Source organism: Chiloscyllium plagiosum, unplaced genomic scaffold (assembly GCF_037043375.1).
Source record: "Chiloscyllium plagiosum isolate Xiang-an unplaced genomic scaffold, Cpla_swu_hap1 HiC_scaffold_12, whole genome shotgun sequence".
Classification (NCBI taxonomy): Eukaryota; Metazoa; Chordata; class Chondrichthyes; order Orectolobiformes; family Hemiscylliidae; genus Chiloscyllium; species Chiloscyllium plagiosum.
The window spans coordinates 44088541-44115772 of NW_028270150.1; the positions used below are offsets into that span (position 1 = coordinate 44088541).

The 27232-nt window shown below is 40.2% G+C and overlaps 1 protein-coding gene and 1 long non-coding RNA gene across 2 annotated transcripts in view; both read left to right on the plus strand.

Moving 5' to 3' along the window:
• The window catches only part of gsk3ba (glycogen synthase kinase 3 beta, genome duplicate a), a 188307-nt gene extending 170012 nt beyond the window's left edge, over positions 1-18295 (plus strand). Inside the window, exons 10-11 of the mRNA XM_043701008.2 lie at positions 4076-4174; positions 13971-18295. Coding sequence (XP_043556943.1) covers positions 4076-4174; positions 13971-14041 — 170 coding nt within the window. The 3' untranslated portion in view covers positions 14042-18295. The remainder of the gene's footprint in view (positions 1-4075; positions 4175-13970) is intronic.
• A 6853-nt stretch (positions 18296-25148) lies between these two features.
• The window catches only part of LOC122555229 (uncharacterized), a 32048-nt gene continuing 29964 nt past the window's right edge, over positions 25149-27232 (plus strand). The window contains exon 1 of the long non-coding RNA XR_015758848.1: positions 25149-25450. This is a non-coding gene — a long non-coding RNA (uncharacterized LOC122555229). The remainder of the gene's footprint in view (positions 25451-27232) is intronic.

A 27232-nucleotide genomic window follows, 5' to 3' on the forward strand; every position in this document is an offset into this window, starting at 1 on the left:
CCTCTGTGACATTGTGCCCTTTGAGGGATCTGTTTCACTATCAGCCAGACTGATTTAAAGTTGCAGAATGACCAGGAATGACTATAGATCCGTGCAGGGCAAAAGTGAGGACTGCAGATGCTGGAGATTAGAGTTAAGTGTGGTGCTGGAACAGCACAGCAGGTCAGGCAGCATCCAAGGAGGAAGCGAATCGACGTTTCGGGCAAAAGCCCTTCAACAGGCATATAGATGAGTGCTGGTCAGTTTCTGGAAATTCTGCTGTCTGGAGACATCCAAAGAAGCAAATATTGTTTCCAACTGATTAATAACTGCCCAGGCAACCTCAAAGTTTGCATCTGTACTAATTCATGTACTGCTTTCCAAGATTAAAAGTTTAGAAAGAGCTAATGTGCCAGACCCAAACATGCATTTACTGTGCTGCTTAGGTTGGAATCAACTGCAGTACCTCTGGCGATTATTCCCTGTTGAGACTTGTATTATTAATAATGACTACTTAACTGAAGTGCCAGACTGCCTTCGAAATCCTATCCCAGCCTACTGTGGAACCATATATGTTTACACACAAGAAGCCATTCGTTGGCCCACTGTATCTATGACAGTGTGTTGCTAAAGCAACCCAAAGCACATTTATTCTGCCTTGTCTCCTCGAGGTTAGTACCTTCTGTTGCTACAAATGTTTACGCACATTTTCTTCAAAAGATGCAGTGTCTCAGGGTGAGAAGAAAGCTGGATGAAACACTTGATATTGAAAAATACAGTTCACGAGCTTTAAAATTGAATAGCACTGAACCAATCAGTTAAAGTCCTCAACCTAGAACAGGCCCTTTGGCCCACAGTATTGTGCCAAGGATTGATCCTAATGTGAAATAAAATAGCATAACCTACCCACCCTGCTATCCATGTGTATGTGCAGCAGTCGCTTAAATGTCCCTAATGACTCTGCTTCCACCATCACTGCTGACAAAGCATTCCATGCATTCACAACTGTCTGCGTAAAGAACCTACCTCTGACTTCCCCTCTATACCTTTCTCCTAATACCTTAAAACTATGACCCTTCGTGCCAGTCAATCCTGCCCTGGGGAAAAGTGTCTGGCTATTGACTCTATCCATGCCTCTCATTACCTTGTATACCTCGATCAGGTCACCTTTCTTCCTCCGCCTCTCCAGAGAGAAAAGTCTGAGCTTAGTCAACCTTTCTTCATAAGGCAAGCCCTCCAGTCCAGGCAGCATCCTGATGAACCTTCTTTGCACTCTCGCCAAAGCCTCCGCATCTTTCCTATAGTAGGGTGACCAAAACTGGACACAATATCCCAAGTGTGGTCTCACCAGGGACTAGTAGAGCTGTAGCAAAACCTCGTGGCTCTTGAACTCGATCCCCCTGTTAATGAAAGCCAAAACACCATATGCTTTCTTAACAACCCTATCCACTTGGGTGGCAACTTTGAGGGATCTATGTACTTGCACACCAAGATCCCTCTGTTCCTCCACACTGCCAAGAATCCTGCCTTTAATCCTGTATTCAGCATTCAAGTTTGATCTTCCAAAATGCATCACTTTGCATTTATCCAGGTTGAACTCCATTTGCCATTTCTCAGCCCACCTCTACATCCTGTCTATGTCAAGCTGCAGCCTGCAATAGCCCTCGATACTATCAATGGCATCTCCAACCTTTGTGTCATCTGCAAATTTACTAATCCATCCCTCAACCTCCTCATCCAAGTCATTTATAAAAACTACAAAGAGCAAAGGCCCGAGAACAGAGCCCTGCCGGACCCCACTCAATACTGACCTCCAGGCAGAATACTTTCCATCGACAACCATTCTCTGCCTTCTGTCAGCCAACCGGTTCTGAATCCAGATAGCCAAATCTCCCTGTATCCCATACCTCCTGTCTTTGAATGAGCATACCATGGCAAACCTTCTCAAATGCCTTGCTGAAGTCCTTATACACCACATCCACTACTCTACCTTCGTCGACCTGTCTTGTTACCTCAAAGAACTCAATAAAATTTGTGAGGCATGACCTGCCTCTCTCAAAGCCTTGCTGACTGCCTTTAATCACGCTGTGCTTTTCCAAATACTCATAAATGTTCTCCCTCAGAATTCTTTCCAAAACTTTGCTGACCACATCAATAACATAGTTCAGTTGCATTCTTCTGCTACCTGTGACTCTGCAAATACTCACTTTTATAAAATATCTCTTTGCAGTTTACCTCCATTGAATTAATTTCATCCCATTGTTATCCTACCTATTGGATAATAAACATTGTGCCATCTTCAGTAGTTTTTCCTGTTGTGCAAAACCTCCAATTTTGATTTCATGTTTCTTTAGTTTGCAGTGTATAACCGGGGAAGTTTACTTAAAACCTTGCAGTCATCTTTTGTGTTGAGATGCAATCCAGCTATGTAATGTGTCATTAGTTGACTGTTTCAAATTACTTTTATATCTTGGTATGTGTATGGAATGAGCTGCCAGAGGATGTGGTGGAGGCTAGTACAATTGCAACAGTTAAGAGGCATTTGGATGGGTATATGAATTGGAAGGGTTTGGAGGGATATGGGCCCGGGTGCTGGCAGGTGGGACTAGATTGGGTTGGGATATCTGGTCGGCATGGACGGGTTGGACCGAAGGGTCTGTTTCCATGCTGTAGATCTCTATGACTCTATGATTAAGTTAACTTGCACCAATTCAATGTCAGCAAAATAAAAGTACCTACAGGTCCCTGTCCTCTGAACATCTACCACTCTTTATTGCCACCATAGACTCAAGCCCAAAATGCAGAAGCTTACCATAGTTCTTGATCATGAGCTCACCTGTCCCCAGAATTGTTTTTTGTTTTTGTTTCACCTCTATTTCTACTAATTTCCTCCCACAATGTTGAAACTTTTACTTCATGTTTTGATCACCTTTTATGGCTTGATTTTCACTAATTTATCTCCACCCAACTTCCTTACTTCCATATTGCCTGTGGAGCCATTCAGCACGTCACCACTGTATCTTTAACCAAACTCTACTTCATGGCTCTTCCGCCACATCAGTCAGTGTTAAAGATTCTCTTCCCTTCTAATTTGCCCACCACCCTTCCCCCATCTCCTGAGCTTTTCCTGTACCTTTTTGTTTCTGTTGTCTTCACCATCATTGACTGCAGGCATTTGAAGTTCCAGAATGTAACTTAAACATTTCTAACTGTTTAAAATCTGCCTTCCTGTCCTAGGCTTTCCAGTATATTGAAGTGCGTTGTCCAGCATTTTTAACCTCAGTCAGTGCAAAAATGCTTATCATTGTCTGAAGTTTATAAGGTGGGCTCCCCCGTTACAGTAATTGTATCCATTCTGTCTGAAAGTTAGAGTCCACAAAAATCTTAGGTTCAATTCAGTGTGATTTTTGTTTCATTTGACATGGATTGACAATGGAGCACGCAATTGGTCTCATTACCAGTTGGGAAGGAATAATTTACTATATAGTTATCACAAACTATTGTAATCTTTGCAGGACGTGACCATGCATAGACTGAGCCATCTATTGGATTTAATTGATTTAGCTCATGTTTTTCATGTCAGTTTGGATAAGGTACTGGAGATTGCACCCCTACAATAAGCCAGTGCTTCTGTATCTATGGTGTCCAATATTTATGCTTGTATTTAGTGGTATTTTGTTTCACCTAGAGAGCAAATTTGATCACTGGCTGTCTGTCACAAGAAAATGAAACCCCCTGGAAATTTTAGAGAACAATGCTAGGTCTGTTACATCTTATTAGCTGTCATCATTTCAGTCAAGGATTGAGTAGAAAGAATGAAAGTAGAATACAAGTTGATGCATGGCTGAGAAGATGCATGTCAGTAGAGTTTCTTTGCATAACTGGAACTCTGAAGGCACTGCAAATGATGATAAATTGATTCATTTGCAGATGGGCATTTTCTGATTAACACTTATTGCAACTGATGGGCAGAGCAAAGGATGATGTAAAATTCTACTGTGTAATAGAAAGCTCTGTCAGCACTTCAGTGGTCTTCTACAGAAATTCTGAATAGTTAGTGAATAAAATACTCTAGACATCTTAATTGATTTTGCAGAACTGTCGAGCAACCCAGCACTGGCATCAATCCTTATCCCTCCTCACATTCGGAATCAGACTCCTGCATCAACTCCAACGAATGCTTCTGCGGTGTCAGGTGAGCATGATGATGCACATCTTCTAGCAATTGCAAAATGAAATGTCATGTAACTTATTTTCATCTGTTTGAATTCTAATCTCAACTGTAGCCTCACTATAGTCTTCACAAGGGAAGACAATTGCCTAGTGGTATTATTGCTGGACTGTTAATCCAGAGACTTCAGTAATGTTCTAGAGGTCTGGTTTAAATCCTACCATGGCAAATGATGAAATTTGAGTTGAATAGAAATCTGAAATTAGGGGTCTAATGCTGACCATGAACCATCGCCAATTGTTGGAAAAATCCATCTGGTTCACGAATGTCCTTGGGGAAGGAAATTACCATCCTTACCTGGTCAGGCCTGCATGTGACTCCTGACCGATGGCAAAGTGGTTGACTCTTATCCAGAGGGCAATTAAGAATGGGCAATGAATGCTCATTGAGGTAGTGATGACCCCATGAATTAATAAAGCAAAATATAGAAAGATCGCAAAGTTTCTGTGGCGCAGAAAATGAGAACTGTAATTTTAGGTGAGGGTGACATAGAATAGATAATTTGATTAGAATGCTGAAACTACACTTGAGCAGGTTTTCCTGAAATCCCCTCCCCCTCCCCCTCCCCCTCCCCCACAAATGTTTTCTATAACTGTACTGCTTCTGTACAAGACTGCAACTTTTAAATACTAATTTATTTGGTGTCAGTTGTAGCTCACTCTTCTGGATTAGGAGGTTGGGGTTTCAAAGTTCCCACTTGAGGTTTGAGAACAAGATCTAGATTAATGCTATTGTGGAACACTGCAATGCTAAAAGGTCTATATCATTTGGGTTAGTCATGAAACCAAGGCATTGTTTGGCACCTCAGATGGATGTGAAAGATCCCTGGGTAATGAAGAAGAGTCGGAGGACTATTAAAGGTGTCCTGCCCGGTTTTTATTCCTAAATCAGTGTTATAAAACAGATTACCTTGTTATTGTTACATTGCTAGAATGTGAGAACTTGCAATGTACAAATGGACTGCATGTTTCCTACATTTCACTACTGTGTTCATATTCATGAAATATAATGTAGAAATGTTAACCTTTTTCCATGCTGTTCATCAAATTATATGGAATTTCATTTGTTTTAGTACATGTCAGGAGCATAAGTCAATATTTCACTTTTATTTGTTCTCCTATAAGTCGACTTCTGCACCATAACTTATTTTTCATACATCTTCTGCACTGTAATTTATTTTTCATACATCATGACCAAGCTACGAAGTTGCATTACTTTGTACTTCCATATTGAATAATGGAATGGTTCCAGCACATCATTGCACATAAATGCTTAATAGCGAGCTTGAAGGCAGATGAAGTTTCGGAGTATCTTTCTCCTTCAGATGATAAAGCAAAGGAGATTCAGTTTTGTATATATAGTCTGTGTATCTTTGTCAAAAAGTGTGGTGCTGGAAAAGCGCAGCCAGTCCCAGTCAGGCAGCATCCGAGGAGCAGGAGAGTCGACATTTCGAGCATAAACTCTTCATCAGGAATATGGGGGGATGTGGGGGCAAAGGGGATGAAATGGGAGGGTGTTGGGGCTGGGGGGGTGGTGTAGCTGGGAATGCAATAGGTAGATGAAGGTGGATTGTGAGCTGATAGTGGTAGGTCAGAGTGGAGGGTGGAACAGATTGGCAAAGAAGATGGACAGGTGCTGAGTTGAAGGGTTGGCTGTGGGATAAGGTGGGGGAAGGAGAGATGAGGAAACTCGTGAAATCGACATTGTTCCCATGCAGTTGGAGGTTCCCAAGGCAAAAGATGAGGCGTTCTTCCTCCAGGTATCGAGTGGCTAGAATTTGGCAGTTGAGGGGGTCCAGGACTTTTTTTTTAGATTAGATACCCTACAGTGTGGAAACAGACCCTTCGTCCCAACAAATCCACACCGACCCTCCGAAGAGTACTACTGTACTCTTCCCTCTGACTAATGCACCTAACACTATGGGCAATTTAGCATGGCCAATTCACCTAACCTGCACATCTTTGGATTGTGGGACGAAACCAGAGCATCTGGAGGAAACCCACGCAGACGCTGGGAGAATGTGCAAACTCCACAGAGACAGTCGCCCAAGGCTGGAATTGAACCTAGGTCCCTGGTGTTGAGGCAGCAGTGCTAACCACAGTGCCACACCAAGTGCCATACAGGTGTACAGCACGGCAACAGACCCTTTTTGGTGCAAATCGTCCATGCTGACTAGCTACCTTTAACCTAATCTAGTCCCATTTGCCAGCACTTGGCCCACATCCCTCTAAACCCTTCCTATTCATATACTCATCCAGATGCCTTTTAAATGCTGCAGTTGTACCAGCCTCCACCACTTCCTCTGGCAGCTCATTCCATATATGCACCACCCTCTGTGTGAATAAATTGCCCCTCAGGTGTGTCTTTTTGTTTCTTTCCCCGCTCATCCTAAAGCTATGCCCTCTAGTTCTGGACTCCCTCACTCTTCGGCCTCCACTTTCGGGAAAATAACCCCAGCCTATTCAGCTTCTCCCTAGACTTCAAACCCTCCAACCCTGGCAACATCCTTGTAAATCTTTTCTGAATCCTTTCAAGTTTCACAATATCCTCCTGATAGGAAAGACCAGAATTATGCGCAATATTGCAAAGGTGGCCGAACCAATGTCTTGTACGGCCACAATATTACCTCCCAGATTTGCATGTCTTTGGCGGAGTGAGAGGGCGAGTTGAAGTGTTCGGCCACAGGGCACACTTTCAGTATCGATTTCACTAGTTTCCTCATCTCCCCTCCCCCATCTTATCCCAAATCCAACCCTCCAACTCGGCGTCACCTTTCTTGAACTGTCCTACCTGCCCATCTTCCTTCCCACTTATCTGCTCTATCCTCTACTCCAGCCTATCACCATTACCCCCCACCTTTGTGTACCTAGCTCATTCCCAGCTACCTTCCAGCCGCCTCCCATTTATCTCTCCACCTTGAACCCCCCCCACCCCAATCCTGATGAAGAGCTTATTCTTGAGGTGTCACCTCTCCTGCTCCTCTGATACTGCCTGACTAGCTGTACTTTTCCAGCGCCACACTTTTTGACTTGCATTGCCAGCATCTGCAGTCCTCTATTTCTCCCAGTGTATATCTGTGTGTAATATACATCCAGGTATGGGGATCAGTTGGCTGAATCTTATTACTCTGCACTGCAAACCAGCCTGCAGTGTGAGTTCACTTCCCAAACTGCTGAGATTACCATAAAGAACTGTTCTTCTCAACCTTAACCCTCACCTGAGGTTAAACCACAACCTGTTGTGTCTGTCTAATGAAAGAGCATCCCTATGGCCCTCTGGTACTATGGTGACTTTACCTAATAGCAGAATAATCTGAACTAATGTGTTGTGGCGATGTGAACACCACAAAATGGAAGGAGTGATATTGCTGTGCAAGTAATTTGGCAGTGTAAGTTGTTGAGCTCTATTTAAAAGAAACAGTAAACAAAATTTGTGGATTCATAGCAATACTGACTTCAGTCCTAGATGGTAAAAGTGTGATAACACTCAACTTCTAAAAGTTATTGGATGAGTGGAAATATTTGTCAGGTTTAAAGTACCCTACTATAGGAACAATTAACTAATGAAGAAAAAACATCAGCATAAATGCATGCTGTACTAGGCATATAATTTATATTCCAGAAAACCGATTTTAAGGATGGTGCAACATTTGCAGCTACTCCTGGGAGAAGGTTTACTATTTTTATATTAGTTGTAGCACCCAGCATTACAGGTAGTGCTCCAGCTGAGGCCAACTCAGAGTTTTGAGGGTTTAGTGTGACTTATTATCTTTTGCATTCATTGCTCTGATTACCATATGATTTTCTAATTTCTATATTAACTTGCCCTTTTTCCCCCAAACTCAATACTTGCCTGCATTAAATTGGATTGACCAAACGTCTGTATTTCACTAGTCTTTGTGCAGAATAGAGCTGTTTAGCCCATTGATCCTCCATCCCCACTGTTTGTAGAATACTCCAGTAAATTCATTTTCCTCAATCCATCCCCATAGAGCCTGAAAGCTTAATTTTCTCAACTTTGCATCCAGTAAGTAGCCATCTTTTCTTCCACTGCTATAACCATCCAGATCCAGGTTATTAGATTTTATATACAAGAATGTTCTTCCTCCCATCCTCCACCAACCACCTCCCATAAAAGTCTGCAACCTTTTAACCTCTGGACAAATCAAACATCTACTTCTAGACTTTCTGCCATCAAATGGTGGGGACATCTCATCATGGTGTACCTTATCTCAAATCTTTTTCACTGCCCTTCAATTTCTTCTGGTCCAAAGAAACAGCCACATTCTTCCAACCTAAAGTTTGATTATGTCAAGTACTTTCACCATTTCCAACTGTCTGTTTCTCAATCAACTTGGGATGCAAACCATCCAGACTGTCAAATAGTCCAGTTATAAGCATTTCCAGTGCAACCTGTCAATTTTTACCCCAGAGCTGACCTTTACTGCCCCCTCTTGTACTGATTTTTTTTGTTTGTTTGTTTCTTCTCTCTCTTGCGAAACATCGATACAAAGTACTCATTAAATATTCCATTCTTAGCCTGTGTGTTCAAGCATACATCACCCTGTTTTTCTCTCAATAGGGAGCCCATCTTTTACTACCTGCTTACTGTTTCAATTTTGGTACAAGATTTCGGGTTCCCTTTTATGTTGGTGGCTGTTTTTAGACCATAAGACCAAGGAGCAGAAATAAGGACATTCGGCCCATCTAGTTTCTCAACCCCATTCTCTCACTCTCCCCATAACCTTTGATTCCCTTGACAATCAAGAAATTGTCTATCTCTGCCTTAAATATACTCAATAATTGGCCTCCACAGCTTTCTGTGGTAATGAATCCCATAGCATCACCACTCTGAATGAAGAAGTTTAGCCTCATCTCTGTTCTAAAGTGTCTTCCCCTTACTCTAAGGCTGTTCACTTGAGCCCTAGTCTAATGGAAACATCTTCCCAATGTCCATTTTATCCAGGCAATTCAGTATTCTGTAAGTTTCAATTAGACAATCCTTGAGAACTCCATTGATTGTAGACCCAGAGTCCTCAAATGTTCCTCATAGTTAAGTCTTTCGATCTGGTATCATTCTCACAAACCTCCTCTGGACCCACTCCAGGGTCTCTCCATCCTTCCTTGGGTATGAGGCCCAAAATTGCTCCTCATAGTCTAAATGTGGTCTGACCAGAGCCTTTTAAAGCCTCCAAAGTACATACCTGCTCTTATTTATTTTGAGAGGACTAGAATATAAATGCCAACATTGTATTTCCCTTCCTAACTACCAACCTGGAGTTTCACCTTGAGAATCCTGGACCAGAACTCCCAAGTCCCTGAGCACTTCAGATTTCTGAATTTTCTGCCTATTTAGAAAATAGAGGCATAAACTATGACCTCGCACTTTTCTATGTTGTGTTCCATCTGCCACTTCTTTGCCCACTCCCCTAACCTGTTTAAATTATTCTGCCTCCTCAATACTACCTGCCCCTCCACCCATCTTTGCATTGTCTGCAAACTTAGCCAGAATGCCCTCCATTCTTTCAACTAGATCTTTCATGTATAAAGTGAAAAATTGTGATCCTAACACGGAGCCTTGTGGAACACCACTTGTCAACGCTGCTATCCTGAGAAGGACCCTTTTATCCCCACTGCCTGCTTTCTGCCAGACAGCCAATCTTCTATCCACCTTCTCTGTAACACCATGCAGCCTCCTGTGTGGCACCTTGTCAAAGGCCTTCTGGAAGTCCAAATAGATAATGTCCGTTGGTTCTTCTTGGTCTAACCTGCTCATTACCTCCTCAAAAGATTCTAACAGATTTGTCAGGCATGACCTCCCCTTCATGAAACCATGCTGACTTTGTCCTATTTACCGTGCACTTCCAAGTATACCAAAATCCATTCTTTCGCAGTGGGCTCAAATCTTACCAATAGCCAACATCAGGCTAACAGGCATATAGTTTCCCATCTTTGCCTTACTTCCTCCTTGAACAGGGGGGTTAAAGTAGTGATTTTCCAGTCCTGAAATTCTACCTGACTCCAGTGATTCCTGAAAGATCTCCACTATCTCTTCAGCTTTCTCTTTCAAAACTCTAGGGTGTAGTCCAGGTGATTTATCCATCTTTTGACCTTTTTCAGTGTTTCTAGAACTTCATTCTTGGCAATGGCCACCATGCCCACCTCTGCCCCCCATCCCCCTTGAATTTTTGGAATGTTACTCCTGTCTTCCGCTGTGAAGACTGATGCAAGGTACTTGTTCAGTCCCTCCATCATTTCTTTGTTTGCCATTACTACTCTTACAGCATCATTTTCCAGCAGCTCAGTGTCCACTTTTGCCCCTCTTTTACCATCAATATATCAAAAGAAACTCTTGCAATAATCGTTTTTTAATTACTGGCTAGCTTACCCTCCTCTTAAGTCTTCTCCCCCCCTCATTTCTTTTGTTTAGTTGTCTTCTGTTGGCCTTTTGTGGGCTTCCCAATCCTCTGGTTTCCTACTGCCCTTCACCACAATATATGCTTTCTTTTTTGCTTTTATGCTGACCCTAACTGTATTTTGTCTCAGGCTTATTTTGATCTTTGTTTTGCCATAAATTTTATTTGACTGAATCTCCTTCAAAGAATTCACCTAACAAATGCTGCACCTCCTTTTTCTTTTTGTTTCAACATCTTTCACCCAAGGAGTCAGATCTACAGCACAGAAAAATGCTCTTCAAGTCGCTGCTAGTCAAAAAACAGCCACGTAACTAATCCCACTTTCCAGCATTGGCCCAAAGCCTTTTATGTCTTGGCATCATAAATGCACATCTGAATATAATTTGACTGTTGAGGGTTTTTGTCTCTACCACCCTTTTACAGGCAGTGAGTGCAAGATTCCTACCACCATCTGAGTGAGAAAGAAGCTGTGTCTTTGGTTTATTTTGCCTTTACGCCTGTTTCTTGAATGTACCTAACCTTTACTTGAAACATCGCCATCTTTGCACTACTGTTTTCTCCAACTGTCCTTGGTTTTGTTTTACCCAGGGTAGATTCCCCTCTCATTCCAGTGAACAATGAACAAAGAAAATTACAGCACAGGAACATCCCTCTGCTCCCTCCCCAATCATGTATCTGTCTCGATATATCTTAAGTGACACTATCATGCCCACCTCTACCACCTCCGCTTGCAACGTGTTCCAGGCATCTATATCCCTCTGTGTAAAGAACTTTCCACGCAGATTTCCCTTAAACTTTCCCTTCTCACCTTGAACTGGTGACCCCTGGTAATTGAGTCCCACACTCTGGTGGGGGGAAGCTTCTTTCTATCCAGCCTATCTATAACTCATGAGTTTGTAAACCTCAAACAGGTCCCCACTCAACCTCCATATTTCTAATGAAAATAATCCTAATCTACTCAACCTCACTTCATGGCTCGTGCCCTCCATACCAGGCAACATACTGGTGAATCTCCTCTGCACTCTTCAAAGCATCCACATCCATCTAGTAATGTGGTGACCAGAACCGTATGCAGTATTCCAAATGTGGCTGAACCAAAGTCTGTGAACCAACTGAAACATGACCTGTCAACTCTTGTACTCAATACCCTGTCCGATGAAAGAAAGCATGCTGTATGCCTCCTTGACCGCACTATTGACCTGTGTTGCCACCTTCAGGGAACAATGGACCTGAACACCCAGATCTCTCTTTACATCAACTTTCCCCAGGGCTTTTCCATTTACTGTATAGTTCGCTCTTGAATTGGCTCTTCCAAAATGCATCACCTTGCATTTTCCCAGATTGAACTCCATCTGCCATTTCTGTGCCCAACTCTCAAATCTATCTATATTCTGCATTCTCTGACAGTCCCCTTTTGCTATCTGCTACTCCACCAATCTTAGCATCATCTGCAAACTTTCTAATCAGATCACCTATACCTTCCTCCAGTGCCTCTTAACTGTTATGTAGCTAGATTGGGCTAAATTTTCTTGGTTCCATTTTGCCAGGTTTGATTTTTGACTTTGCTAATGATATCAGAAGAATTCCAGCTCCTGCACGACTACCTCTGCCCACTGTGGATCTAGCCTTGCCCCTCACTTGGTTAGCATTTGCAAACTACCCCTTGACGTGCCATTCAAAATCGCAATATTGTTGTCGTGTGTATGCTGATCACATCCAGCTCTACCTCACCACTACCCTTCCTGATCCATGCACTTTCTCCAAATTGTCTCACTGCCTTTTCTCCAATTAAATATCAAGAAGACTAGCCATTATCTCATTTGCTGCTTACCATTTTTTAGACAGTACCTCAACTTTACTGTCTGGCAAATGGTACATTGTTCTCAATTTTGCCTTCATCAAGTAGAATCTCTACGGTGTGGAAACAAGTCACTAGATTCATCAAGTCCACACCAATTCTCCAAAGAACATCCCACCCAGACCCACCCCCCACCCTATCCCTGTAACCCTGCATTCCTCATGGCTTATCCACCTAACCTACACATCCCTGAGTACTATCGGCAATTTAATATGGCCAGTCCACCTGACCTGCATACCTTTGCACCCGGATGAAACCCACGCAGACACTGGGAGAACAAGTAAACTTCACTCAGTCATCGGAGGGTGGAGTCGAACTCATGTCCCTGGCACTGTGATGCAGCAGTGCTAACCACTGAGCCACAATGCCACCCCATCTTATTTAATCATGAGAGTTGCTTCCAATGGCATTGCCTTTTCCTACTCCATAATGTTGTCTTAGCTTTTGCCAGCTTAGTTTATCTGCTGAAACCCTCGTCTTTGTGGATGGTGCTTTTTGACTTGGTTATCCTAACCTGTTCTTGCTGGTATCCATATTCAAACCTTAAAAGCTGGAGGTGATCCAAGACTTTGTGCAAGTTAGTACAGAAGCAGCTAAGTCTTATTTATGCAATCGTACTCGATCTGCTGATCTATGTGAGCTTCTGGTTAACCAGCACTTAGATTCTCATACTTATTTTCAGGTCTGTCCATTGTTTCATCCCTCCATACTAATTTGCAGGACCGCAATCCTCTAATTTCAGTGTGCTTCTAATTCTAGTGCTTAAGTGCCCTGATTTTGATCCATCTGCCTTTGGTGGCCATGCTGCAAAGGCCTCAAGTTCTGGATATTTTTGTTTTGGGAAAGCTTTTTATCTCTTCACCTAATTTCCCTGTTTGAGACACTCCTTAAAACCTACCACTTTAACCATTTGTCATAATATCACCAAGACTGTTTGTTTGTGTCAAGTTTTGCTTTATAGCACTCCAGTGAAATACCTTAGGAAGCATACTTTATTCATGAGACCAATCTAAATAGGCCGTTTTGCCAGATGAAATGAATCTCCTAGTTCAGGCATTTTTTTGAAAAAGTCCTCCTGTCCGGTTTAATGAATCCTAAAATAATTTATTACCTTATCAGTTATTTCTGTTGCTCAGCATATTTTTAGCTATCTAAAACTTGTTTGCTTGGGATACCAGGCATTTATAGTTAACCCCAAGTGCTTAAATTGACCTTTTTGTTTTTGAATGGTCAAGTTTAAAAGCTACTAGATCAGAAGGTTCTTTAGAAATTCTCTAGTCAGAATTCAGACATTTAACAATGAAGGCTGAAAATAAATTTAATTGGGAAATTATTCTATGGTTATTTCTGTGACAATATACCAAATTTCTGTGGATTGATATTTACAATGTTGTACTTGTTTTTAAATTGAGGATAGCATTTCCAACCTTAATTTCATTGGTGAATTATTTCCAAGAAAGTAATTTGTATTTTGCCTTCTGTCCCAGATACCAACGCTGCTGTGGACCGTGGACAGTCTACCAATGCGGCTTCAGCTTCGGCATCCAACTCAACCTGAGGACGGGAAAGCCCTGGCTCAAATTTCCAGTCAGCTGCAAAAATGCTGGTCAACTATGAAAATTGTCATTAGTGTTCATTTTATTTAATCTTGTTTCAAAAATATACACAAAATAAATACCAACCAATCATTTACTCACTGAAGAGAGATTGAAAAGGAATAAGGAGAAATGGTAAACTCCTCCCTTGACAATCTTTTATTGCAGTCTGCCGTAGTGTTCAAATCTCCCCCACCCAATCCAAAAATATGAAAGGCTGAGGTGTGTTTCACTCTGGTGTAGTGCAGGATTTGATTTGGCATGAAGCGTTGCCATCAGATTCATTCTTAATCTGAGTAAGAAGGTAGTAATACTTAGTTATAGATATTAAGGTTTTATCAATACTGGACCTGTACTGATGAGGGTACAGATCCTCTGAAATAGCTACTGCAAGAAAGACCAGAGACTCAAGTCACCATAATTTCCCTGCCTAGAAGTGAAGTTTGATATTTTCAGTACTTTTTTTTTGTCAATTGAACATTTGACTCTTCAGGGCTAAAGATTTTTTTTATGGTCCAGTGCAACTCTATACTGGTCCCATTTATTTAAAGCAAGGTGTTGCAGAAGCAGTGTGGCACATATACATTCAAGTTAATAAAACTGCAGGTCCCAGATGATTTCTGAGCTACACCAATTGAAATACAATCTTGAGTTCTTTGAAGGAGTGTAAAAAATTATCCCAATGATTTCAGATTTCCGTTTTTTTCTCCTGTCCTCTTTTTCAGCCATCTCCTCTCAAACCACCACTTATTTTTGATTATTTTTGTTTTGTACATAAAGTATGTGGACCTGGGAACTGATGAGAGCAACAAACATTCAGGGCAAATTTTGTTAATTGTAGGAGAGCTTTTAAAGCCATATAGTTTCAATTCTGTACTATAGGTGCGGCTACGATGTAACAATAAGGAACTAGTGCTGTATAGTATATAGTTTGGAGTGCCTTTGCTTCCAATGTTTGATTTTTTTTTTTAATTGTCCCTCAGTATATTTGCTATTTCTTTCATATTTAACCCTTTATGTACCTTTTTTAAGTTGACATCTGTCTTGTAGAGAAGTTTTATTTTTATTGCTTGTATCAGATTCACATTGCAGTTGGAACAAAAACAGATGTACAGAATTGTTGAACACTTCAAAAGTTGCATATTTCACTATTTAAAATGTTTGGGCTCTCAGCAGGTTATGACAATTTGCGGTTTGAGGCTGGATTATTCTACAGAAAATTGTTTCCAGTTAATTTGAAAGAAAGCTACAATATAATATACTAGAATCTATATACATGTGTAACCAACTTTTGAACACTTGTGCTATGCCAACTCTGTTTTACTGTCCAAAAATTTACTGTAGGATATGAATCTAGGAATGAAAGTAAATCTGGCAGAGTTGCTAATAGTGCTGCATGAACTGATGACTTTAAATTTTTAATGTACAAATTATATAATTATTTGACATTTTATAATGCAAATTTTGATTTTAATTACTTTTGTTTTACCAAATGCTTTTATCTTGTGTGCACCGAGTTAACACTGGAGTGTCCCATTACATGGCTTTCAATCTGAACTGCAGCTTTAATTTGCAACTTCTAAAGTTTCATGTGAATTTGTACTAAGGATGAGAGAACTGTTAGGATTTGGTTAGTGCCTTTAAAGGAACAATTTTATATTGTTCATTGAGCTTTTGCCCTTTCCTTCTGTCTGTTTTTGTAACAGACTTAGCACAATCTTTGCTAAAATACCACACTGGTGATATTTGTCACTTTTTGATTCACAAACTAGATCTGTAAAATGATATAAAATGAGGAAATGCCACTAAATACTGCAGTGGAGAAGTGGACATCGGGCAAAAATGGGAAAAAGGGCAAGTTTAATCTGAATGGTTTGCTCATCCTTAAAGCATCTCTACTGCAGTATATATTCATTACAAGCCACAAGATATGCACTAGCATTGGCAGTGTACAAACTGAGTTAATTTCCAAGTAAAGTTGAACTGGCTGTGTATATTGTCTGATTTCTGTAATAGAGTGTACACGATCACTTTGTCATTTTTGTTAAATCTTTTACAGCCTGTCCTTATCATAATTTAGCCAAATAATTGGCTTTGTATTTTCTGGCAATTCAACACCACAGACTGATGAACTTCAGTCCACTTTATATTTCTTGAGATCCTGTATTATCATAAACTTTTTTTAAAAGTTTTCACCATGTAAGTGATGCAGTCCCTTTGAAGAAAATGAAATTTTGGAAATTGAATCCAAAGTTAGTTTTTTTTTGTATTTTTGTTTTTGAAGTGTTTTTTCCAGGTTATTATCTCTCACCTTGTTTGTGTTTAGTACCATTTTGACAGTGCATAGGCCCTTGCTGCAGCTGCTTCTCAGAACTGACCACTGGCCTTAGTTAAATTTCTTTAACAAAAAGGCAAATTTATTCAGAATTTGGTTACAATAAATGCTTTCCTTTTTCCTTGAGGGTCTGATCAAAGTGAACATTTTCTTGAGCTTCTGAGTTCAAGATAACTGTTCCACATAAAGAAAAATTAGAAAGAGGTGGTTTAGAGTTGTTTTTTAAAAAAATCTTTCACAGTAGGAAGCACATTTTCAAGATTTTCAAACCATGGCCTGCTTTTACATATTTTACCAGTTTGAGCTACAAAATCTGGAGAGGGGGGTGGGGGGTGCGCAAAGGTTTTTGGACATAGATTAAATTAGGCTAGTGCCAAATGAGCAGAACTTGCAGTGAGCATTAGGCTGATACTTGACAGTAGATTTTGATGGATGCTGTAGCAGAAAGTGTTGAGCAGACCTGGGTATTGGCATTACATCCTAAACTGCAGGTATATGCACGCAACTTCAAGCTCTGTGGGCAGTCTTAAGGGATTCCAGAGTTGGTTTGTACAGTTTTTTTTTGGTGTAAGCTATTTAATAGTGCACATCATAAAAATATTTTTATTACAATATGGAAATTAATATTCAAACAGGTAGACATACTTTAGGTTTTTATTTTTTAGCATTCGCAATAAATATTCCTCATCTTTGTGTGTTTTATTGTTACTAAAAAGCTTATTCACTACAGAATTGTTACTTCAGCTCCCAATCTTGAGAAAATTCTTAAGTAAATTTTTCAAGATGTGTGCTGTTGTAATAATTATAGTGGCAGCGGGTAGTGAATGAGTTAATTAGCAATGTGAACTGGTAGTTTGGTTGGGATGGTCTTTGTTACGCAATTTGTATAAATATCCAAAACTCAATCTCAGTACCTTCTGTGTTCCTCAAGGGAGAGGAGGAAAAGACAAACAAGTAAAACACTTCAGTCCGCTTGCTGAACAGAGATTCAGAAATGTGGCTATTGATTTAGCAGTAAATCAAATGAGAGTCATCCACTAGCATGTTGCTAGCCAGCTAGAATTAAATTAAAGCCCAGCCTATTTGTATTGCAATGGCTGTAATGAAGTTTCAGTGCTTTAATTTGTTTTTTTTTAAAGTGCTATTTGGTGCCATTCCTCTTTCAATTCCCTGGTCCTGAGAAGGTCCAAATAATATCATTATACCAGGAATACAAAGTAGATGTGAGCTGTAGTCTCTCAGTGATTGGGTTTAGTGAAAGTAGCATAATTTTGATCCAAATTTCTCCTTGTTTGAACTCTCCGGGGGGGGGGGGGGGGGGGGGGGGGGGGCTGGTGTCTCCAATTGCTGCCTGATCAATTTGATTTCCAAATTGAAATGAATGGTTAGAATTTTATTGCAATGATCAACCAAATCTTTGAAACTAAGGTGAAATGTTGAAAGTCATTGCCTACATCCTTGTTTTTAGTTGCAGTTTGCAATTGGTACACAAAGGGTTAAACGTGGTAATTTACTTGTGTGACTACCTGCTTGCCTGTATAATCCGCATTAGAGATGTTTTGCTATGCTTCACACAGCCTGTATACAAAAGCTTGACCACCTCTCTTGTCAAAAAGGACTATGGATAATATACAACCATTGCATCACTTGTGAACTGTCTTGGTTTTAAAAAAAGCAAAAAAACAAAAAAAAAACCTGTTTAACATTATTACTTGAATGCTTCTGTTTGTGACTGAATTTTTATTTCATTTTAATATAAATTTTTGTGAAGTATGCTTGATGTTTATCCCTGTAAATACAATTCGTTCTGTGTGACTCGGTTCCGAATAGATACTGGTACTGTAATTTGCATTAAATAAACAGTAGGATAGGCCACAAACAATTCATAGTTCCTTCCTGTCTAATTTTGTAAGTCTTCCTTTTCTCGTGCAGTTGATTTGATCAAGTGAAAGTGGTTAATTCTTCCACAGGATTTAAACCTTTTAATATAGGTTTGCAATGTAGTCTGCCTTTCTGTATTTAATAAAATGTCTTGATTGTAGTATTTTGAGTTAAATACATGTGAAAAATATAGTTTAATCACTAGTAAAGACCTACTGGGGTGTGGAAATAAAAATAGTGTGTTTCATTATAAATATGCCCATTTAATGATATTAAAACACTCAGCTGAGTGGTGTGGATGTCCAAAGAGTAGTTGTAAGCTTGGAGAGGCTAAAGTAGAATCCTGTTTTAGTGATCTGTTTGGCCAGTAGTTCAAACGCTTACTATAGCTGGTCAATGTATCAAAAAGCAGCCAAATCAACTCTGCTGATCCCTTAGTTTGCAGCATGTATGATTGCTGCTCGTCATTCACTGGCACTTCAATATTCCAAAAGAAAGTATTTCTTCACTCTATTTTCAGTGCCCTCCACCCCCTTAAAAATGTGTTCTGAACCAAGCAGCCTTAATATGGAGTAGAAATTAAATATGATTCTCTTGCATCTCAAGTGAATGTATTGATTGTAAAATTTGGTTTGCTGGCAAGAATAAAAATAGTGATCGTTACTTTCAGTAATAAAATATGATAGTGACCTAGGCAAAAGCAAAGATATCAGTTACATTTTCTTCAGAAGTATTCAAGATGAACCAATTTGCAAAGTAATCATTGTAAATTTAATCACATTTTACTCAATTTTTATTTACACTGTGCATTTGGGCAGAGCTGTGATTACTTGCATCTGACTGAAACAATGTGAAGCTGAACTGCAAACTATATGGTTGTATATGAATACGTACACAAGTGAGCTACCAGAGAAAATAATAGAAATTGCTGCTGTTCTTGTTTCCTCAAAGTGTTACTTGGCTTAAAACAATAAAATTATACCTAAATTAAAATAATGGTCTGAAACGTACCAGTTCCAGTGTCATGAAAAAATAGTAAAATGCATTTCTGTTCTGTACATGATTACAAAACTTTAGAATCAAGTAGAATCTGCTAAAATCTGTTGATTTTAAACTTTTTAATTAAAAAAAAAACGTAAACTAAGTGAGTTCCTATACTAACAGCAAAACTCAGGAGTGGGTCAACTGCATTTTAATGGTTTATAGAAAAGGGAACACCTAGATGTAATTATTATTTGAATCACAATACACTTGTGGTTTAGATATTCTATGTTGAATATATGGGAGACTTTCATTTGAGATTCTTTTAGTCGCACACACAACTTCCCTATAGACCATCTTTAATTTTTATTCCATTCATATATTTGTATTTTATTTCAATAAAATGGGTTTTCTCAGCAGGCCAATGTTAAACTGTAAGAATCCTTAATTTTCTTTCTTGAGTGCAGCACTTAGCTGGACTAAACTTAAATATAGTCATTATGAGGGATATAAAGTCGTTTAAACATCAAATGCATCACTAATATTGTACATGATTGAGGTGAACTTTACAAAATGTTGTCCTCCTTATTCTACCCAATATTACAGGATCTATTGTAGATAATTATATGGGCAGATGTGGATTACTGACCGCTTCCATAATTGCTTATTTTGCCTTTTTTTTGGTTTCAATAGCTGCAATCTCTCAATCTTCAGCATGTTTAGGGTCATAGAACAGTTCATCATAGAATGGCGATCTGTCTGCCCATAGTTCTCTTATTAGCTTCAGAAATTCAGTATTTGATAAGTGGCTAGATGAAGGTTGAGCACCAGGGTGAATCCTTTGTTGCCCAACCTCTCAGATAGTGGTCAGCTTATCCTTCCCAAGTCTGGTCCTAGCAGTTGCACAAAATCTACCACTGGTATCACAACTATTTACATTTGTGTATTTTAACATTAAAAAGACATCATACCAACAAGCCAAGAAGAAAAATTGATGTTGAGCTGTGCCAGAAGTTGGCAAGTAGAAGTGACTGTGCTAAAAAGGTAGGATTTGATTGGAGAAAGATGAAATGGTTTGAGAAAGAAGTACCTCTGAAACCAGTAAAGGTTCTGTCGCTATTACTGAGCCAGAGGAAGGGTTGATGCATGTAAGACCATAACTAAAATTAGTGGGATGGCAAGACTCTTGAGGCTTTCAGTGCTTGTATTCACCGGGTGATGTGAAGATCACTGAGACCATCACCTGCATTCTGTCCGGACAGAGTAAAGATGTCTTAGTTTTAAATAAATTAGCACTTATGGAGGGAAGGATGTGACAGAGAAATCAGTCTAGAAGTTTGTTGTTGTTCTTCCATAATTTATTTGCATTGATTTGCAGAATAAACAAATGAATGGATATTTAGCAATTGTACCACCTCCGATGATAACTGAAGGATACCAGGTGTTTTGGAGGCCTAGCATAAAGGCCTAGAAAATATTCTCAAACATCTCTGCCAACTCTTTAACAGTTTTGCACCAAGACACAGGCATACTGGTTTAAACTGTTTTATTTCTGCACCTTCTCTAGCTTCATCAGTCCCTTGGAACTCTCTCAAATAGTTACCCAGGCAAACTAAACTGAGCCAGATTGGGATGTCTGGTCCGTGTGGATGACTTGGACTGAAAGTTCTGTTTCTGTGCTGTATGACTCTAAATCTAAAGCAATTGGGGATTGAAGCAGGCAATTTTTGCTATGGATTTGACAAAAGACAATGTTGAGAAGATGGAGGCAGGTGAAATTATAGCATTTAAAAGGCATCTGGGTGGGTATATGAATAGGAAGGATTTAGAGGGATATGGGCAAATGAGACTAGGTCAGGTTGGGACTTTTGGTTGGTGTGAACAAGTTGAACCAAAGAGTCTGTTTCCATGCTGTATAACTCCAAGTTTCTTGAATTGTCATGAAGAACCAATAATATGATGTAACTGTTATTGGGTGACACCAGTGTTGACATCAGAAGTTGAGCGTCAGTTTCAAGATTCTTGTTTTTTGTAGGCTGTTGGAAGTTCTCGTATCCCTGCTGATTTGTTATTTACTTGACACATCCAGATCCAGATCCCAGATCTAGATCCCAGTAAGGCGTTCGACAATGTTCCCCATGGGAGACTAATTAGCAAGGTTAGATCTCATGGAATACAGGGAGAACTAGCCACTTGGATACAGAACTGGCTCAAAGGTAGAAGACAGGATGGTGGTGGAGGAGGGTTTTTCAGACTGGAGGCCTGTGACCAGTGGAGTGCCACAAGGGTCAGTGCTGGGACCTCTACATTTTGTCATGTACATAAATGATTTGGATGTGAGCATGAGAGGTACAGTTAGTAAGTTTGCAGATGACACCAAAATTGGAGGTGTCGTGGATAGTGAAGAGGGTTACCTCAGATTACAACAGGATCTTGACCAGATTGGTCAATGGGCTGAGAAGTAGCAGATGTAGTTTAATTCAGATAAATGTGAGGTGCTGCATTTTGGGAAAGCAAACCTTAGCAGGACTTATACACTTAATGGTAAGGTCCTAGGGAGTGTTGCTGAACAAAGAGACCTTGGAGTGCCGGTTCATAGCTCCTTGAAAGTGCAGGTAGATAGGATAGTGAAGACATTTAGTATGATTTCCTTAATTGATCAGAGTATTGAGTACAGGAGTTGGGAGGTCATGTTGCGGCTGTACAGGACATTGGTTAGGCTACTGTTGGAATATTGCGTGCAATTCTGGTCTCCTTCCTATCAGAAGGATTTGTGAAACTTGTAAATCTTTTCTGAACCCTTTCAAGGATGTTGCCAAGGTTGGAGGATTCGAGCTATCGGGAGAGGCTGGACAGGCTGGGGCTGTTTTCCCTGGAGCGTCGGAGGCTGAGTGGTGACCTTGTAGAGGTTTACAAAATTGTCTATTTATCCTATCCATGCCCCTCAAAGTATTTTCCTTGTGGTGGGGGAGTCCAGAACTAGAGGGCATAAGTTTAGGGTGAGAGGGGAAAGATATAAAAGAGACCTAAAGGGCAACTTTTTCACACAGGGTGGTGCATGTATGGAATGAGCTGCCAGAGGAATTGGTGGAGGCTGGTACAATTGCAACATTTAAGAGGCATTTGGATGGGTATATGAATAGGAAGGGTTTAGAGGGATATGAGCCGGGTGCTAGCAGGTGGAACTAGATTGGGTTGGGATATCTGGTCAGCATGGACGAGTTGGACCGAAGGGTCTGTTTCCATGCTGTATGTCTCTGACTCTCTAAGCAGGAGCTATGGCAAAGAATACTTCGCATCAGACTTGGGCAAATTTGACTTAATTAAGGTGAACCAGATTTGTTGAAAGCAAGTTGTATATTTTGCTAATTTGAGTTTTTGAGAAAATTATTTATATCTACACGGGCTTTCAAAAGACAGTTAATGAAGTGCCATACAATAGATTTAAGAAACATTTATAGAGTTTGTGGAATAAAAGGGACAACAGGAAAATGGATGTGAAATTTTCTAAGTGCCAGGAAATAGGTGCAGCACAGTGGCTCAGTGGTTAGCACTGCTGCCTCACAACACCAGGGTCCCAGGTTCGATTCCAGCCTCGGGCGACTGTGTGGCGTTTGCATGTTCCTCCGGGTGCTCCAGTTTCCTCCCACAGTCCAAAGATGTACAGGTCAGGTGCATTGGCCATGCTAAATGCATTAATCAGAGGGAAATGGGTCTGCGTGGGTTACTCTTCGGAGGTTCGGTGTGGACTTGTTGGGCTGAAGGGCTTGTTTCTACACTGTAGGAAATCTAATCTAATAAAATAGTAGTTCTAATCGTTGCTTGATGAACTGAAAGGTTTATAACAAAATTCCCAAAGGATCGGTGCTGGAGCTTTTACTGTTCCCAGTGTAAATTAATTACCATGAGTACAATATTAAACTGACTGCAGGAGCACAGAGACCTGGTTGCATGTGCAAACAAAGGTTGGCAAGACAAGTTTAGAGAATGATCAATAAAGCATTTGAGAATCTTGGACTTTTTGTAGGACTAAGAAATGGCACTATCTTACTGTATTTAGAGTCATAGAGATGTACAGCACAGAAAGAGACCCCCCTTCATGCTGACCAGATATTCAAAATTAACCTTGTCCCATTTGCCAGTGTTTGTCCCATATTACTCTAAACCCTTTCTATTCATATACCCATCCAGGTGCCTTTTAAATGTGGAAATTGTACCAGCCTTCACCATTTCCTCTGGCAGCTTATTCCATACTCTCACCACCCTTTGTGTAAAAAAGGTTGCCCCTGAGGTTCCTTTTAAATTTTTCTCCCCTCACCCTAAAGCTATGCTCTAGTTCTGGACTCTACAAACTCAGGGGAAAGACCTTGTCTATTTATCCTATCATGCCCCTCATGATTTTATAAACCTCTATTAGGCCACCCCTCCGCCTTTGACCCTCCAGGAAAACAGCCCCAGCCTATTCAGCCTCTCCCTGTGGTTCAAACACTCCAACCCTGGCAATATCCTTGTAAATCTTTTCTGAACCCTTTCAAGTTTCACAACCTTCCTGTTGACGGGAGACTAGAATTGCACGCAATATTCCAAAAGTGGCCGAACCAATATCCTGTACAGCTGCAATATGACCTCCCAATTCCTATACTCAGTACTCTGACCAATTTAAGGAAAGCATATTAAACGCATCTTCACTATCCTACCTACCTTAGCTCGAAAGTGGAGTCTATGAACCTGCACTCCAAGGTCTCTTTGTTCAGCAACACATTCTCTCTGACTACTGCATCAAATTATTTCCATAATCTTAATGATGACTGTCAGGTCATCCAATCTTCAGAGAAAAAAGGTTTGTCTTTTCTAAGTCTTGCTTTTTTTTTGTCCCTTTTCCAGTATGTCTCTGTCCTTTTCTTTGCTGGGAGATTAAGGGGGCTGAACTGTTTTGCTGTCAAAATCAAGTAACGGAAACATGATACTTGCTGTGTTTCCTACATCACTGAACAATTCCATGCTTGTGACATGCAGCTCTATTGAATGTGCTACTGAGTGGCCTTCCATCTCCAGCAAAGTGCCCAAGTTTGTGAGAGACTAACACAACCAAACACTAGACTCCACCACTTAAAACCACATTGTTTCTCTTAACAGTACATTCTGTCAGCAGAAGAGACCAAAATTGCATGGACAAGGTTCTAGAGGATAACGATAATAGTGCAACTGTCCAGGAAATATGTGCCCAGATTTTTGAATCTTGGACTGGAGTAATGGTATATTGGACTGGAGGAGAGGGGCTCCTCTCTTGTCTCGAGGCTTTCTTGACCTAGACATGTTAACCAATCAGCGCAAGCAGGTAGCTATGAAGATCAGCGTCAGGAGTCTGTCCTCATGGACCTGGTTGTAGTCGTCTCAAGATGTTTTATTGCCTATGCGAGTGATCAAGGTAAGTAAATGTATCGTTGCGCCTAATCTTGCTACAAGCTCTCACAACATTCTTCCTGGACCCTTCACGTATTTACTAACAACTCCCCCCTCCTCTTGGGTCAAACTTCACATTCATTTGATTCATTTCACTGCCCACATTTAGCATTGGAAACTGTACACATCTCTTAGGTGAGGACACTCAGTATGTGGATGTTTTGGGAGGAATGTATTTTCTGTTGCTGTATCCCTTTAAGACCAAAGTGTACAAGGGAACATTCTTGAAAACAATTAACCTTTCAGAATGCCCACATGACCTCAGGCTTAGTGTGAGGATTAAAATGAAACAATAGAAAGTTAGCTACAAGGGGTTGGGTCAGCTAGTATTTTCTGTGTGAGGTCGTGTAAAGAGAAAATAAGCTCAGTTCCTCCACAAACGTAACAGCTTTTTGTTTAGCAGTTTTTCATCAGATCCTGATGTTAAAGCAGCTCTCTGAACAGAGGAAAGCTGTAACACGTTTTAAACAGTTGAGAGCAGAGGGCAGAAGATGGGGAATTTGAGAATTGGCAACACCCCACTGCTGCTGTTTGGGTTGTTTCATACCGCCATTTAATGTGGGGCCAGAGAAACACAATTGTTGGGGTTTGTGTCATGACCCAAGTGAGAGAGGGATTGTAGAAATGTGCATTGTTAGTGGTAACTATGTCCTGGAACTGTAGCTTAATATAGTGTTGGTGAATGCAACTCAAACGCCAAAACGAGTGGTTGGTAAGTGAAAACTACTGCAAAAGAAAGACCACGTTGATAAACTGAGATTGTATGTTCCGCAAACTTTTTATTAACCGGCGCCTAGGAGACTAAGAGAATGTCGGTTGATCAAATACTCCGGATAATCAAGAGGTCCACGCAATTAATGTAAAAACTAAGTAATACAAACGTAATGCGGGAGTATACACGTCACTGTAATAGGTTATTTAGGGCATAAATCAATTAAAAATAATGCGACTTTGTTTTAAATAAAACTTTAACGGCATAAAGCCTCCTCATTCCATTCTCAACTGACTACCTTTGACATCGCGGTATTTGAAGAGAAATTGTTCCATTTGAATCAACTGTTGATATTTCGTGTTGCCATTCAATTGAACAAGCTTTGAGGTATATATTTTTGCCGGTTTGTTGAGAGTGCCGGTTCACAAGGTGCTGGTTAAAACAAAGTTTGTTTTCATATTTGTGCAGGGCTTATAACTACAAGAGGTGCATTTATCTACATAAACTATTGAATGTCGAATTTACCTTTTTAAGGGAAATGCATTTACATCCTGTTACCCTTGTTTTACAGGATGTAAATGCATTAGAGGCAGTTCATGAGTTTGACACTTGGTATTGGTGGGTTGTTGTATGAAGATAGATTGGGCAGACTGGACCTGTTTCGGCTGGAATTCAGTGATTGAAATAGATCTTGACACACTGGATCTGGAAAGGATGTGCCTCTTATGGGTAGGTCCAGAATGAGGGAGTAGTATTTTAAAAATTGAGTCTCCCTTTTAGGACAGAATAGAACAGGCTCTTTGGCCCATGATTTTACATTAGGATTAGGTTTAATCCTAATGTAAAATATAATAACTTAATCTACGCACCTCGCAACTCACTGCTATCCATGTGCATGTCCAGCAGTCACTTAAATGTCCCTAATGACTCTGCTTCCACCACCACAGCTGGCAACACATACCATGCATTCACAACTGCGTAAAGAATTGAGACAAACTTTTTCTGAGGATTGAGAACTTTGGAACTCTGTGTTAGAAGACAATGCAGACGGAATTGTTTAATAACTTTAAAAATCACACATCAGGTTATAGCCCAACAGGTATATTCGAAAGTACAAGCTTTCAGAGCGCTGTTCCTAACGAAGAAGGACTGGTCCGAAAGTTTGTACTTCCGAATAAACGTGTTGGGCTATAACCTGGTGTTGTGTGATTTTTAATTTTGCCCACCCCATTCCAACACCGGCGCATGCACATCATAATATTTTTAAGGCAGAGTTAATTCTTGTTGTCAAAGAAATTGAAGAATATCAAGATAGATGAGAATGTGAAAATTGAAAAACAAATACACCAGCCACGACGTCATTAAATGTTGAGTTGGCTGAAGGAGCCAAATGGCCAATGTTTGCTTTTATTTTGTGTGTTTGTAATATCCTTTTGAAGGGTTGAGTCATTTTTCATTGCCAGTTAATGTTATAACTGTATAAGTCAGATCCTAGACTGAAATCTGTCTTGATAGATTTTTTTTTGTTTGAATTATAAAACCAGCCTATCGTACACAATAAAATCAAAATCGAATAAACCAAATAATTTATACATATCTAAAGTTAAGATTTTAAAATACGACAAAATATAATTCCATTAATCTCAACAGTACTTACACCACTGAGAAAATTCCCTTCTCTATCTCTCACACGTCAGTGTGTGAGCATCACGCAGCCAATTAACAACCTAATGTGCAACCCCAGGGTCAGTTGTGGTCAAAGACATTTTTGATTATAGTTGT